General features: G+C 46.3%; 1 protein-coding gene across 1 annotated transcript in view; it reads left to right on the plus strand.

Annotated features, from left to right (window-relative positions):
* Positions 1–10747, plus strand: part of CACTIN (cactin, spliceosome C complex subunit) — a 20926-nt gene extending 10179 nt beyond the window's left edge. The window contains exons 5-11 of the mRNA XM_069086868.1: positions 33–97; positions 1254–1416; positions 2364–2478; positions 6311–6503; positions 7964–8086; positions 8755–9068; positions 10001–10747. Coding sequence (XP_068942969.1) covers positions 33–97; positions 1254–1416; positions 2364–2478; positions 6311–6503; positions 7964–8086; positions 8755–9068; positions 10001–10491 — 1464 coding nt within the window. The 3' untranslated portion in view covers positions 10492–10747. The remainder of the gene's footprint in view (positions 1–32; positions 98–1253; positions 1417–2363; positions 2479–6310; positions 6504–7963; positions 8087–8754; positions 9069–10000) is intronic.
* Positions 10748–14682: the final 3935 nt, after the last annotated feature.

Raw genomic sequence — 14682 nt, forward strand, 5'->3', positions numbered from 1 at the left:
AGGAGCTGGAGATGCTGCAGAGGGAGAAGGAGGCCGAGCACTTCAAAACGTGGGAGGAGCAGGAAGACAACTTCCACCTTCAGCAAGCCAAGCTCCGGTGGGTCTGTGTCTGCTTGTGACATCAAGGAGCTGTCTGGGGGGAAGGGAGAAATGTCTGAGAAATTCTGTGTCAGCCCCTCTGACTGGGCCGGGCCAATCTTCATCTTCCTGGAGTTGTCACATCAAAAATCAAACATTATTGAGTAATTAAGGGAAAGAGGAGGGGTTTTGTCCTCACCAGAATGAGGGGAACCAAGGATATCCAAGTAATCCAAGGCCACTTTGGGCATACTGGTAGTGAGGACAAGAGGACCACCACCAGACCCATCAAGAATACAAGCCTAGGGGCGGCCAGGTAGCACAGAGAGTAAGAGCACTGGCTCCAGTGTCGGGATGACCTGGGGATTGAATCTGGGCTCAGACACTTAGCACCCACCCAGAAACACCTGGCCGTGTAACTTGAGCAAGTTACTTAACCCTGATTGCTTTAAAAAAAAAAAAGAATACAAGCCTAATAGGGATTAAAGGAAAACTCAAGCAAAGTGCTTTGAGGGCTCACTTGTCCAGAATTACAGAGCTGAGGGACACTTTCTTGCCTGTTTGGAAAAAGGCTCAAGAACCCAAAGACAGCTGAATTTTGGGGCCCTTCTCTTCCCTACCCTTCCCCATGCTATTTTTGCATTGGGGAAAAGTCCTTCTTCCACAGTTGAATATTGTTAAGCTCTCATTAATTTGTAAGTTCCTGAGATCAGGGAAGGAGGAGCACATAGCCTAATACTTATCCACCCCCATGAGCTTTGGCCCCAAGCACTGACCAGCTTGTGTAGCCTCTGACCACAGCTCACCGCCAGTGTGTGAACCCTGTGAAAATTATGGCTGTGACCACACACCAAGCTGAACAGAACATTGCTACAGTGCTTTAAGGTTAACAGAGTGCTTTGCTCACAGTATTCACTGAGTTAGCTGGTGCAGTCATTACGACATTTGGTAGATCAGAGAGCTGCAGCACAGCAAAGCTGACCACCCAACTAGAAAGGATCGGCCTGGGCTTTGATCATTGGGCCACGTTTCTTTCTACATCCGTCCATCTCGCAGGCTCTCTTACCATGGCCATAGTTGGGCTCTGGGAGCTCAGACCATAACTAGACACCACGCTCTGTAGTTCCTAGGCTATAACCACTGAAAAGCTAACTTCATTCCATTACTCTTTGCAGTTCCAAAATCCGAATAAGGGATGGACGGGCCAAGCCCATCGACCTCCTAGCCAAGTACATCAGTGCAGAGGATGATGACCTGGCTGTGGAGATGCACGAGCCCTACACCTTCCTCAATGGCCTCACAGTGTCAGACATGGAAGACCTTCTGGAGGACATACAGGTAGCCACCCTCACTGCCAAGCAGCCCCTCCCCCTCTAGGCAGGGACCAGTCTTTGCCCAAAACAAAGCATCAGATGGGGAAAAGTCCCTGGTTCACCCAGCTTTCCTTCACTCCTGCTTGCAATCCCACCCTCTCTGCCATTTTCTCTGCCCCTTGTCCATTACCTCCACCGTTTTCCTCACATTATTCCCTAGATTCAGCATGTCTCACCCTCCCTCTCCTTACTCTGGTTTCTGCCTGACTTCTGCCCTTCAGGTGCTGCCTCCCCAGATCATTGTCCTCATTGAGAAGTGACATTTTTAAGCTGAAAAATAGCATTGAAGCAGCTTTGGTCTCCCATCTCTTCTCTTCTGTTTTGCATTGTAGTTACCACTTAATACTTATTTGAATCATGCCCTATTTGCTGGATTATAAGCTCCATCACAGCAAGGACAGAGACATACTAATTTCATAGCTCCTACCTGCAACCTAGCGCTACACCATGTGCATATATGAACCTTTAATAAATGGCGGACTTGTGCATGGAGGGATGAATGGATGGACGGACGGACGGACGGATGGATGGACGGACGGACAGTCAGGTGGATGGTCTCTTTGCACCTTTGCTCCCACTATTTAGAGACTTAAGACATAGGGCCCAAGTCTTGATTCTGAAAGACTGGCAAGTCACTTAATGTCTCTAGGCCTCAGTTTCCTTATCTGTAGCAGGATCAAACTAGATCATCCCTGAAGGTCATTCTAGTTCTCAGTCCTATGAACCTAGGAAACTTCCTCTTATCATCTTTTCTAAACTTCCCCAACTTTCAAAACCCAACTGAATATCTCCTTCCAGGAAGGTTTTTCCTGCCTGCCCTGCTTCCTTTTACTCTTCCAAGATTAGACAGAGTGAGCCCCCTCCTGGGTAATGTGGCAGCTCCTCAGGGTTTCTCTGCTTTTCCAATTCTAGGTGTACATGGAATTGGAACAGGGCAAGAATGTAGATTTCTGGAGAGATATGACCATCATTACAGAGGATGAGATCTCCAAACTCCGAAAGCTTGAGGCATCTGGAAAGGGGCCAGGTAACTGTTGGACCCACATAAGCAGAGGACCTGACCTGATGTTTGGTCTGATCATTGGCATGGTGGTAGGGAGAGGGGTTTCCCAGCTTCAGTCCCAGGACTGCCAGGCTTATGATATGATTTTGGGAAAGTACCCCCTTCCAAATATGAAAACAGAGTGGTCACACTATATTATCTTTAAGGTTCTTTCTATATCTTGACATTTTTAAGCAGAAAAAATTGCGCAAAGTGGCATTGGTCCCATATTTATGCAATTTCTCTTACAGCCACTGGGGGGAGCCTCAAGGACAGGTCTTATCCTGAATTCACTTCCTGGAAAGTCATTCAGTTCATTCAGTAAACATTTATTAAGCACCTACTATGTGCCAGGCGCTGTACTAAGTGCCAGGGATAGAAGAAGAGGCAGGAGACAGTCTCTCCTATGGAGGAGTCACAGTCTATACTGATGGACTTGTGAGAACTGAAAGCATTCTTACAGACTGAGTCCAGTCCTTTCTTTTTGCAGATGAGGACACCGAGTCCCAGAGAGGTCAGATGGCTTAGAACTTGAGTCTCTTCCCTTCAAGTTCAGTGAGCAGTGAGTTTGGAGACTGGGGCCCTGTGTTCTCATTCTGCCCCTGCCACATGCTGCCTGTGGGGCTTTGGGAAAGTCGCTTAGCCCTGCTGACCCTCAGTTTCCACATCTGTGAAAAGAGGGCTGGACGAGTTGATTTCTAAGGTTTCTTCCAACTCTGAATCTTCAGTTCCACAGAATGTCTGCTATAGGTACAGTAGATGTACCTTGACTAATCTACTAAATACAAATAATAATGTGTCCAAATGAATGATACAGATGGTAGTCGGCACTGTATGAGCCCATAAGAGGGTGAGGTCAAGTACTGTGCACACCAAGCATTTATTGAGCATCGACTGTGTGCCAGGTGCTATATTAGCCTCTAGGGATTCAAAGACAAAAATGAAACAATCCCTTAAGGCACATATGTTCTATCAGGGGAGACAGCTTTTACACAAATTAATTCAAAACACATGCAAAGTCAGGTAGATAGTCAGTAAACACTTACCAAGCACCTACTATGTAGAGAGCTAGGCATTCTGCTACTTGCTCTCAAGAAGCTCACAGAGGGCGTGCAGCAGCTGTGTACGAACAAGCTGTGTCTAGGCAGAGTGCAGGTGATCAGCAGAGGGAAGGCACTAGGATTAAGGGGGATCAGGAGAAGCTTCCTGTAGAAGGTGGGATGGTAGCTGGGAATTGAAGGAAGCCAGGAGACTGGCAGGAGAAGGGAGAAGCCTTCCAGGCATGGGGGACAGCCAGGGGAAATGCTGAGAGCTGAGATGCAAGGAGCAGCAAGGAAGCCAGTGTCACACGCCACGTAGGTGGGGAGGAAGGTATGAGAATGCTGGAAATGTGTGAGGGGGCCAGATTTTGGAGGGTTTGGAATGCCAAAGAGAAAATTTTTTATTTGATTTTGGAGGTGATGAGGAACCACTGGAGTTTGTTGAGTAAGGGGGAGGGGGGGTCAGACCTGTGCTTTAGGAAGAATCACTTTGGCAGCTCCGTGGAGATTGAACTGGAAGGGAGAGAGATTTGTGTCCAGGAGACCAACTAGTAAACTGTTACAGTAGTCCAGACATGAAGTGATGAGACCTTGCACTGTGGAGATGTTAGTGTCAGAGGAGAGAAGGGAACAGCTACAAGAGATAGTACAAAGGTAAAAATCAGAAGACCCTGGCAATGGATTGGATGTGGGAGGTGAGGGAGGAGTTGAGAAGGTTGCCTAGGGTGGGGACGTAGGTGACTGGGAGCAGTGATACTCTCAGGAGTGGGACATTCACAGTAAGCAGGCATGACCTGAATGAAAGCCCTAGGAAGGAACAGTCACCTAGGTAGGAGGGAAACCAGGACAGAGTAATATCAACCTAGAAAGAAGGGGATATCAGGGAGAAGAGGGTGATTGAAAGAATCTGTGGGAAGATCAGGAAGGATTAAAATTGAGAAAAGGCCAATAGATTTGGCAGTTAAGAGATTGTTAGTAAATTTGGAGAGAGCATATTTGGTTGAATGATGAGGCTGAGATGAGAAAAGATAAGGGTGTAGCCAGTTCAGGTAATGGCCTAGGAAAAAATTGAGGTAAGAGGATTGGAAATCATGGTAAGGGCAAAAACAGGTTTGGGGTTGCAGAAGGGAGGAGAATGTAGGTCTGTGCAGGGGTGACGGCCTGAGAAAGAATGAAGGGGTCAGTTATAAGGATGGGGAACCTTCAGCCTTGAGGCCACATGTGGCCCTCTAGGTCCTTGGGGTGAGGCCTTTTGACTGAATTCAAGTTTACGGAACAAATCCTTTTATTAAGGAGATTTGCTTTGTGAAATTTGGATTCAACCAAAGGGCTACACTTAAGGACCCAGAGAGCCTCTAGGCTGCAGGTTCCCCACCCCTGGCAGGAGATTGGAGGTCATAGTGAGTTTGGAGAGTAGAGGGGTTGCAAGACAAAGGGGGTGGTGGAATCGTGACAACTGTAGTGATTAGGGAAGGGAATTTGAGAGTTCATAAACATGGAAGCAGAACATTTTGGGGCAATGACAAGATCAAAAGTGTGACCATCTCTTTATGTAGTTGAGATATGGTTTGAGGAGTTAATGCTGGATAGCTTTGACAGGAGGAGACACTAGCAGCTAGTAAATCTGAAGAGGCCCTTCTGGAGGAGGTGGGGCTGGAACCGGGCTTTGAAGATGGGGATTCTTCGAGTGAGAGGTGAGGAGAGACATGAGGGGGTGGCCTGTGCAGAGACCCAGCGCCAAAAGGTGGGAGTCGTGAGTGAGGAGCTGCAAGACTCTTTGAAGAGCAGTCATCTTTTGTAATAAATTCAGAAATGTTCACTGGAACCTGGTTGTGTAGAAGAGGTTGTATGTTATCTTGGAGGCAGTAAGAAACTAATGGAGCTTTTTTTTTTTAAATCTGGATAGTGGCGTGGTCAGACCTGTGCTTTAGGAATAGTTATCATCTGTGAAGAGGATAGACTGGGGAGGAGAGACTGATTGGGGCATGTGCAACAACCCAGGTTATGAGTGATATGGGCCTGAATCAGATGGTGCCTGTATGTTAGGGGGATAGACTCAGTAAAACTTGGAAACTGAGTGGATTTAGGGCTTGAAGGAAAGTAAGGAAACAAAGTTGATTCCTAGGTTACTGAGAAATGGTGGTACCCTTGGTAGAAATAGGAAGGGGTGGGACGGAAAGGAAGCAAGAGAACACTGAGTCATGTCAGGTATTTGAATTCTAGGTGTCTACATGATATTCAGTTTAAAATGTCCAATAGGCCACTGGTATTGTGGGACTGAAACTCAGAAAAGACACTGGGGCTGGATATATAGAGCTATTTGAATAGAAATGGTATTTTAACTCATGGGAGCTCATGAGATCACCAAGAATCATAGTATAGAGAGAAGAGGTCCCAAGACAACAAAGACTGAAAAGGAATGGCCTCAGTAGAAAAAAAGAGTGCAGAGTCAGAAAAACCCAGAAAAGAAAGAATCTCCATTAGGAAAGGGTGTTTGCCAGTTTAGAGATGGATAGAATGTGCATTCCAGTCAGGTGACTCATAGGGATTGTGAAGGACAGATTTTAGGTCATGAAAAAGAATGAACAACGATAAGCTAGAGCTTTCTATGTTTATAGGACTGAGGAGGCTGGCACTGATAGAGGACAAGTGGGGTATCTAAGGAGAGCAAGGGAAAAATTGTATACTTGGAGAGAAGAATCCCATGGTGACACTAGTGGGGTAGATAAGCAGCTAAGTTCATCTACTGAGAGGTTTCTCTTCTAATCTCCCAACAGGAGAGCGTCGAGAAGGGGTAAATGCCTCTGTTAGTTCTGACGTACAGTCGGTATTCAAAGGGAAGACCTACAATCAGCTCCAGGTGATATTCCAGGGCATCGAGGGCAAGATCCGGGCAGGGGGGCCCAACCTGGATATTGGCTACTGGGAGAGCCTACTGCAGCAACTCAAGGCACATATGGCCAGAGCCAGGTGAGGGGGTGGGGTGGAATGGGGGAGGGCCAGAATACAGGGCAGGGCTCTGAGGACAGCGTGGTAAATTCTTCTGTGACTTTGGGCAAAACACTGAAAAAGCTCTCCAGACCTTGCTTCGCCCCACTTCAGTCAAGTAGAGGTAGCACCTCTTAGTTTCCCCTAAGAGATACCAAGATAATTAAAGTCAGCCCTGCGTGAAAGTGCTTTGAAATCCTTTGAAAAGCATGCTGGAACTACAGAGATGGAATATAATGTCTCCATTGGCTTAATCCAAACCACTGGTCAGTAGGATCATAGGTTTAGAGCTCAAAGGAACCTGAGAGGTAATCTAGGCTAACTTCCTCATTTTATACATGAGGAAACTGAGTCTGGAAAGGAGAAGTGATTTGCCCACGGCTACAGAGGTAGAAGGTAGTTGAAACAGCATTCACACCTGCACCTTTGCCTTTTCCACTCTATACCATGCTGCCTGAAGCCCCCCCACCATTTGGTGCCACTATGCCAGGTTTCCATTCCTTATATCATACTATTCCCCTCCCAAGACATTTGATGTTCCAGTCAGATTGGGCTCTAGAGAGAGCCTTTGCTGCCCCCAACCTGCCCACCCACACCTGGAGTGTTCTCTTCTTCTCTTACTGATCTCTTGCCTGCCCTGCAAAGCGCAGCTCCTAGCATCTCCTCTCTGGCCATCTAGCATCTGAGTGAGAACAGCAGCAAGGCTTTGCCTGAAAACCTCCAGGGAGCAAAAGCCCCCTGCCTCCTGAAGTGACCTGACCTGACCTGACCTCCCTTGTTTGGGCTCTAATTGCTAGGAATATTTTCCTTACATTGTGCTGAAATCTCTCTGCAGTTTCCACCCATTGTTTCTAATTCTGGCCTCTCAAGCCAAACAGAATGAGTCCAAATCCTCTTCCACGAGATGGCCTTTAAATACTCAAAGAGGGAAGTCATGCCTGGCCCCCATCCTGTCACCTGACAGGAATGATAAAGATGTTGGCTGTCTTCCCAGGATATGTATCCAGGACACAGTGAAGGTGCCTCCCGAGCTTGTCTGGTCCATTTCTTCAGACCTACCTCTCTGATGCACTGAACTGGACTATATGATAACTACACATATCACTGCCTTTGTGTCTCATCCCCCACCAGGGACCATGCTCATTGAAATGGTGTCAGCCCCCAGTATCCAGCACTAGATACTGAATTAGCATTGGAATCTACTTTGCTCCACATAGTAGGAGCCTTGAGTAAGGGCTTCCTGTTCCATCCTGAGCTAATTATGCTTTCAGTGGCCTTCTTGACCGACTGCCTTGAGTTTTCTTTTTACCTGTACATAGGTCCTGGACTGTTTTCAGTCTCCACAGAGGGTGTAAAGTTCCTCAGGACAGCATTTGAACAGAAGAAAAGTCCACCATAGCTCATGCAGAGGAATAACCCTCTGTCCTACTCCTATGTTTCAGGCTTCGTGAGCGTCATCAGGATGTACTCCGGCAGAAATTATACAAGCTGAAACAGGAGCAAGGCGTTGAGAGTGAACCCCTGTTCCCCATCCTCAAGAAAGAGCCATCGTCTCCTAGCGAAAGGTACATATTCCCCAAGACACCAGGGTTTGTCTTCTATAGGACAAGGTGGGCTACATAAATGCCTCATTCCTCCTTTCCCCCCGCTTATCCAACCAACCACCCATGACTTAGGCTGCAGAGGAAGGGTCACAAGATCGTCAGAATCTGTTTATTCTGTGTTTCTTCTCTGTCCCACCCCTGACCTCTGCTGTCATGGTCTTGAGCCATCTCCATCTAAGACTCTTCTTGACTTTGGAATCCTGAAAAGGGTAGAGATCCCATCTGGTGGTCACACTGATCATCATCTAGGAGAAGAGTCTGAGCCTTAATCCCAGGTGCCCCCACTTCTTCCCACAGGAAGTGACCACATGGGATTTATTCCCCTGAGAGGGGGACCAGTCCAAGAAGAGAACTAGACTCCAGAGGTCAGAGAAATCCCCAAGTGACAGTCCAGTGGGTCACTCAGGAAAGATGGGGGTAGTTTGGAGCTTTCACCTGGGCCAGGGAGAGTAACCACAATCTTTCCCAGACTGCTCTGTAGTATCCTCTCCCACAGCTTGAGGCCTGGATGACGGGTGCTGTGTTGCAGTCACCAGGCTGTCTATGAGAAAGAGCTCGGTTCCTTAAAGTTCTCTGCCGGTCAAAGGGTGGTGAACCTTAAATGCTCACTTACCTCCTCCTGTCTACAGGTCAGAGCCTGAAGAACGAGATCAGGCCCAAGTGGGGCCTTCCACCTCAGGTGCCTCTGAGGAGCCAGAAGCTGAAGGAGAGGCCAGGGCCGAGGCCGAGGGGGAGGGGGAGGGGGAAGCTGAGGCCGAGGGGGAGGGGGAAGCTGTGCTGATGGAGGAAGACTTGATCCAGCAGAGCTTGGATGACTATGATGCTGGCAAATACAGCCCCAAGTTACTCACCACCCATGAGCTGCCTTTCGATGCGCATGTGGTGGAGTCAGAAGAGGATCTTCAGCGCCTGCTGCTTTCTCGGCAGCAGCTGCAGGTCACAGGTATGTGACGCGTGTGCTAACCCAGCCTGTTGCTTGCTTACGCCTCATTTTCCAGAAGAAATGGCCAAACAGCTATTGAGTTTTAGAATTTAGAGCCCGAGCATTTCTCCCAGTCCTGGCCTCCTTCCCCTATATAACAGCCACTCCCAGAGCTGCCCATGAGATTGGTGAATGATAAATCCAGTGGGAGCTTCTAGCAGCACGTCCCACAATTTTCATTCCATGACTTCCTTCTGAACTTGGTGGGATCCTCTCCTTTCCTGTGCTATCTCCCTCTCTCCTCTCCTCTCAGTTGTGTTAGGCAGTTTCTTATTAAGCATTACTCTGGTGCTTTGTGGGCTGCTAGGGGCCACAGTGGATAGAGGGCCCAGTGCTGGAGTTGGAAAGACTCATCTTCCTGAGTTCAGATCTCACTATCTCTGTGACCCTGAGCAAGTCACTTCACCCTGTTTGCCTCAGTTTCCTTATCTGTAAAATGAGCTAGAGGAGGAAATGGCAAACAGCACCAGTATCTTTGCCAAGAAACCTCCCAGGGGGGTCACAGAGAGTCAGATAGGACTGAAACCACTCAGCCATGACTAGAGTTCTGTGCCAGCTGACAGTATGTTATAGTGAGACTGGAACTTGGAGCATTGGCATGTACATTCCTTGGACAGTGGCACTAGTCAGGACCCTTCAGACCACACAGGGAGTCAGGAATAAATTAGGATTTTATGAAAAATTTAGTAGAGGCTTGGGAGGTTTGTTGATTAGTCAAAGACACATATATTGCCAATAGAAAGGAGTGTAAATAGTTAGGGGTGTCCTAGTGATTAGATGAGAGGTGTGGGGACAGAGAGACAAAACCAAGCTTTCCATTTCCCAGTTTTAAAGCATATGTGCAGGCTTTGAGCAGGCCCTGTAATCCCTTGCCTTCCCTCTGTCTGACACAGGAGATGCAAGTGAGAGCGCAGAGGATATCTTCTTCCGTCGGGCCAAGGAGGGCATGGGGGCAGACGAGGCCCAGTTCAGTGTGGAAATGCCCCTGACGGGCAAGGCCTATCTGTGGGCAGACAAATACCGGCCCCGCAAGCCTCGCTTCTTCAACCGTGTGCACACAGGCTTTGAGTGGAACAAATACAACCAGACCCACTATGACTTTGATAACCCCCCACCAAAGATTGTGCAAGGCTACAAGTTTAACATCTTCTACCCAGACCTGATAGACAAGCGTTCCACACCCGAGTACTTCCTGGAGGCGTGCCAGGACAACAAGGACTTTGCTATTCTGCGCTTCCACGCAGGGCCTCCCTATGAGGACATTGCCTTCAAGATTGTCAACCGCGAATGGGAGTATTCGCATCGGCACGGCTTCCGCTGTCAGTTTGCCAACGGCATCTTCCAGCTGTGGTTCCACTTTAAGCGCTACCGCTACCGGCGGTAGGGTGCTCCTGCCCCCAAAATCATGGTCTCTGAGAGAGGCCAGAGACAGCCGGGCAGACAGACTTCTTGGAGCCTCCCCTGACGGGCCACCCCTCAGTTGCTGTTCTCCAGACTCTTTTGTTCAGAGGGTGGTACATAAGGGTCTATCTTCTTTGCCCTGTGCTTCTCCCTTTTTGAAATCTTCCTTTGTACCTAAGCCTAATAGCAAAGTTTCTTCAGAACTACTTTCAGCTGAATAAAATCAATTTTGGATTAAAGATTCCATGTGTTCCCTATCCCCAGCATGTGTCAGAGTTTTGGTCAGCTGCAGACACTCCCCTGCCCCTAGGTAGCGGCTTACCTTCCCAGATGGCCACATCTGCCCCATCACCACCGTTTGGCTGAAGTCTTTTTATTCTCAGTCCTTTGCCAGTCTGAACTATGAGGGCCATGTGAAAAGGCAGAGCAGGAAGGACCGTTAAGACACAATGTCAGGGGCGGCCAGGTAGCACAGCGAGTAAGAGCACCGGCTCCAGTGTTGAGAAGACCTGGAGATCTAATCCCGGGCTCAGACACTTAGCACCCACCCAGAAACACCTGGCCGTGTAACCTTGAGCAAGTTACTTAACCCCAATTGCTTAGGGGAGGCCAGGTGGCTCAGTGAGTAAGAGCATCGGCTCCAGTGTCGGAATGACCTGGATCAAATCCGGGCTCAGATACTCAGCACCACACCCAGAAATAACTGGCCGTGTAACCTTAAGCAAGTTACTTAACCCCGATTGCTTAAAAAAAAAAAAGACACAATGTCAGTGCTAGAAGAAATTTCAGACTAAGGAATGCCAGTGCTGGAATGACCTCTGAGAGGGCTTAAGCTGGATCCGCAGATCCCCAAGGAGTCCATGAATAGATTTCTCACCAGCCTCTAACTGAAACTTAGTATTTCCTTCATTTATTTAAAAACTGTTCTAAGAGGGGTCCACAGGCTTCCCCAGATGCCCAAGGAGTTTGACAGAAAAAGTTTGAGAACCCCTGTATAGATGTTTAGTCCCAGCTCCTTAGTTTACAGATGGGGGAACTGAGGAGGCCCAAATCAAATTAGTGTTGGAACAAGGACTAGAACCAAGGTTCTCAGGCCTCATTCTTTCCACTGTGCCATACTTCCTCTATTTCGGTAGATCTTGTGATCTAGTTAGGGAACATAGGTGAAACTGAATAATAAAAGCTGTTTTATTATTTATTTTTTAAAAATTTATTTATTTACTTTTAGTTTACAAAATTCAGTTCTACAATCCCTTGAGTTCCATATTTTCTCCCCCACCCCATGGCAGCATGCAATCAAATACAGAAATAAGAGACGTTTTGTCATTCATTTTATAGGGTTTAACATTCAAGTACTCTAGGTGACCAGAGAAAAAAAAGAAATTAGAGTTAAAGCAGTCAAGGAAGACTTTGAATTAGGCCTTGATGGATGAGTAGAATAGTGTAAGAAATGCTGTTTGAAGGCAGTTCCACATTTCTGTCAGCACAGGATTCTGTATGTAATGAAAGCACTTCCCGATGCATTGTGGGGCAGGACCTGATAGGGAAGGTAACAAAATATAGTAGAAGGAACATTGGAGTCCCTTAGACCTGCTTCTGTCGTTCATTTGCTGTGAGACCTTGGGCAAGTTACTTAATGTCTGGGCTTCATCTTCACCTGGGTGGTCTCCAAAATTCCTTCTAATCAACAAATAATTAAGTCCAAGTTTGTACCAGGTACTGTGCTAAGCACTGAGGATACAAAAAGAGGCAAAAGATAGTCCCTGCCCCTCAAGGAGTTTGTAATCTTAAAGGGTATGACAACATTCAAACAAATACATACAAAGCCACCTGTATACAGGATATACAGGAAATGGTTAGCAGAGGAGGCCACTGGAATTTAAGAGAGATTGGGAAAGGCTTCCCTAGATGGGATTTTAGTTGGGACTTGAAGCCAGGGAGGCCAGTAGTCAGTAGCTTGGGGTGTTCCCAAGCACAGCGGACAGCCAGAGACTGCCAGGAACAGAGAGATGGAGTGTCTTGTTCTTGGAACAACCAGGAAGTCTTTGTCAGAATGACTTCTCAAATAGTACTGGTCAGATGTAAGTTTTGTATAAGTGCCTTCAGTTTACTCCGTACTGTGGTATAGGGGGTTGTTTAATTCCTTCCAAGCTTATAAAGATGTGTAACTATGGTGTATCAGGATTCCTAGAATGAAGCTCTGTCTATCTTATCCAGACAACTCATTGTTAACAATATTTTTAGATTGAATCTCCCTGTCTAACCCAGGCTGGAAGTGTGGCAGACACTCACAGACCCAACCTCATTATTGGTTGTCACAGGAGATTTGACCAGAGGTTCTATTTCTGACCTGGGCCACTTCAGGCCTCCTTTGGGAGCCCCTATGAATGCCCCATCAGCTTAACTTGTGCAGCTCAGAATGTCCAAGATCAGCTCCCAGACACAGCCTTCCCAGTAGCAAGAATTACAAGCATACACCATCACACCCAGCAACTGCCTATTTCATGGACTTCAACCTTTGCTCAAGGCCGAATTCTTGTAAGTGGGCCCAAGGGAGCCCCTTGATAAGTTGAATAAGTGAGCATCAGCTGACCTGGAGTCACCAGATGAACTGACCAGGGACGCTCTGATTCTCTAGGGGAGGCAGGTCAATCTCAGGCTAGACTTTAGTCAGGCTGATTTCCAGAGGGAGGCTTTTCTAAGGAAAAGTCAACCAGGGTCCAACTTTCAACTTAGTCATCCTATTCTACTATTTATATCCATCATTGACATAAAGTTCTGTCTTTAATTTTTGAGAATCCAAGCTTGGTAAAAACTGTAACTGAAACATTTCTTATACTTTAGTTTTATTTTTAAATTTATTTTTAATTTTTCCCACTTAATAGTACTTTATTTTTTCCAATTACATGTAAGATAGTTTTCAGCATTCACTTTTATAAGGTTTTGAGTTCCAATTTTTTTTCTCCCTCCCTTTTCCCCTCTCCAAAAGAGCATGGAGTCTGATATAGGCTATACATGTACAATCATATTAAATGTATTTCCACATTAGTCATGTTGTGAAAGAAGAATCAGAAGAAAAAGGAAAACCACAAGAAAGAAAAAACAAAAAAGAGAAAATAGTATGCTTTGATCTGCATTCCAACCTTCATAATTCTTTGAATGTGGACAGCAGTTTCCATCATAAGTCTTTTGGAATGGTCTTTTTTTTTTTATTAAATTTTATGTTTATTTTTAGTTTATATCATTCATTTCCACAAGATTTTGAGTTACAGATTTTCTTCCCATTTTTTCTCTACCTACCACCCCAAAACAGCGATCCCACTGAATATCTCCTCCCCTAATCTGCTCTCTCCTATGTCTTCCCCCATACCCCCTTCAACTTTCTGGTAGGACACAGTAGATCTCTATGCCCCAGTGCCTGTATATCTTATTTCCCAATTGCATGTAAAATAATGATAACAATAATTATTGTCATTATGTATTTTTAAACATTGGATTTTAAAACTTTGAATTCCAGATTCTTTCACTTCCTCCCTCGTCACCCACCCTTACTGGGAAGATAAGCAATTCAATATAGGTTGTACATGTGTAGCTATGCAAAACATTTCCATAGTGGATATATTGTGAAAGCCTGACTATATTTCCTTCTGTCCTATCCCACTCCCCACTTGTTCTATTCTCTACTTTGATCCTGTCCCTTTTCAAAAGTGTGTGCTTCCAACTTCCCTCCCCCACCCCAGCCTGCCCTCCCTTCCATCATCCCCCCTTCTCATCCCCTTCCCCCCTACTTTCCTATAGGGTAAGATACTCTATTTAGTGTGTATGTCATTCCCTCCCTAAGCCAAATTCAATGAGAATAAGGTTGACTCATTCCCCTTTGCCTTCCTGTTCTTCCCCTCCATTGTAACAGTTTTCCCTTGCATCTTCTATATGAGATAATTTACTCCATTCTGTCTCTCCCCATCTCCTCTCATTATATTCCTCTCTCACCTCTTAACTTCACCTTTTAAGTATCATCCCTTCCTATTCAATTGGTCCTGTGCCCTCTGTCTATGTATACCTGTAAACCTATATACACACATTCACATATGTATTCATATGCTCATATACCCTCCTATATAGACATATATGTTTGTATACATACATACATACATACATATACACACACATTTCT

Source organism: Petaurus breviceps, unplaced genomic scaffold, assembly GCF_028583685.1.
Source record: "Petaurus breviceps papuanus isolate PSGF00001 unplaced genomic scaffold, PetGlider_PUasm1.0 180, whole genome shotgun sequence".
NCBI classification, from domain to species: domain Eukaryota; kingdom Metazoa; phylum Chordata; class Mammalia; order Diprotodontia; family Petauridae; genus Petaurus; species Petaurus breviceps.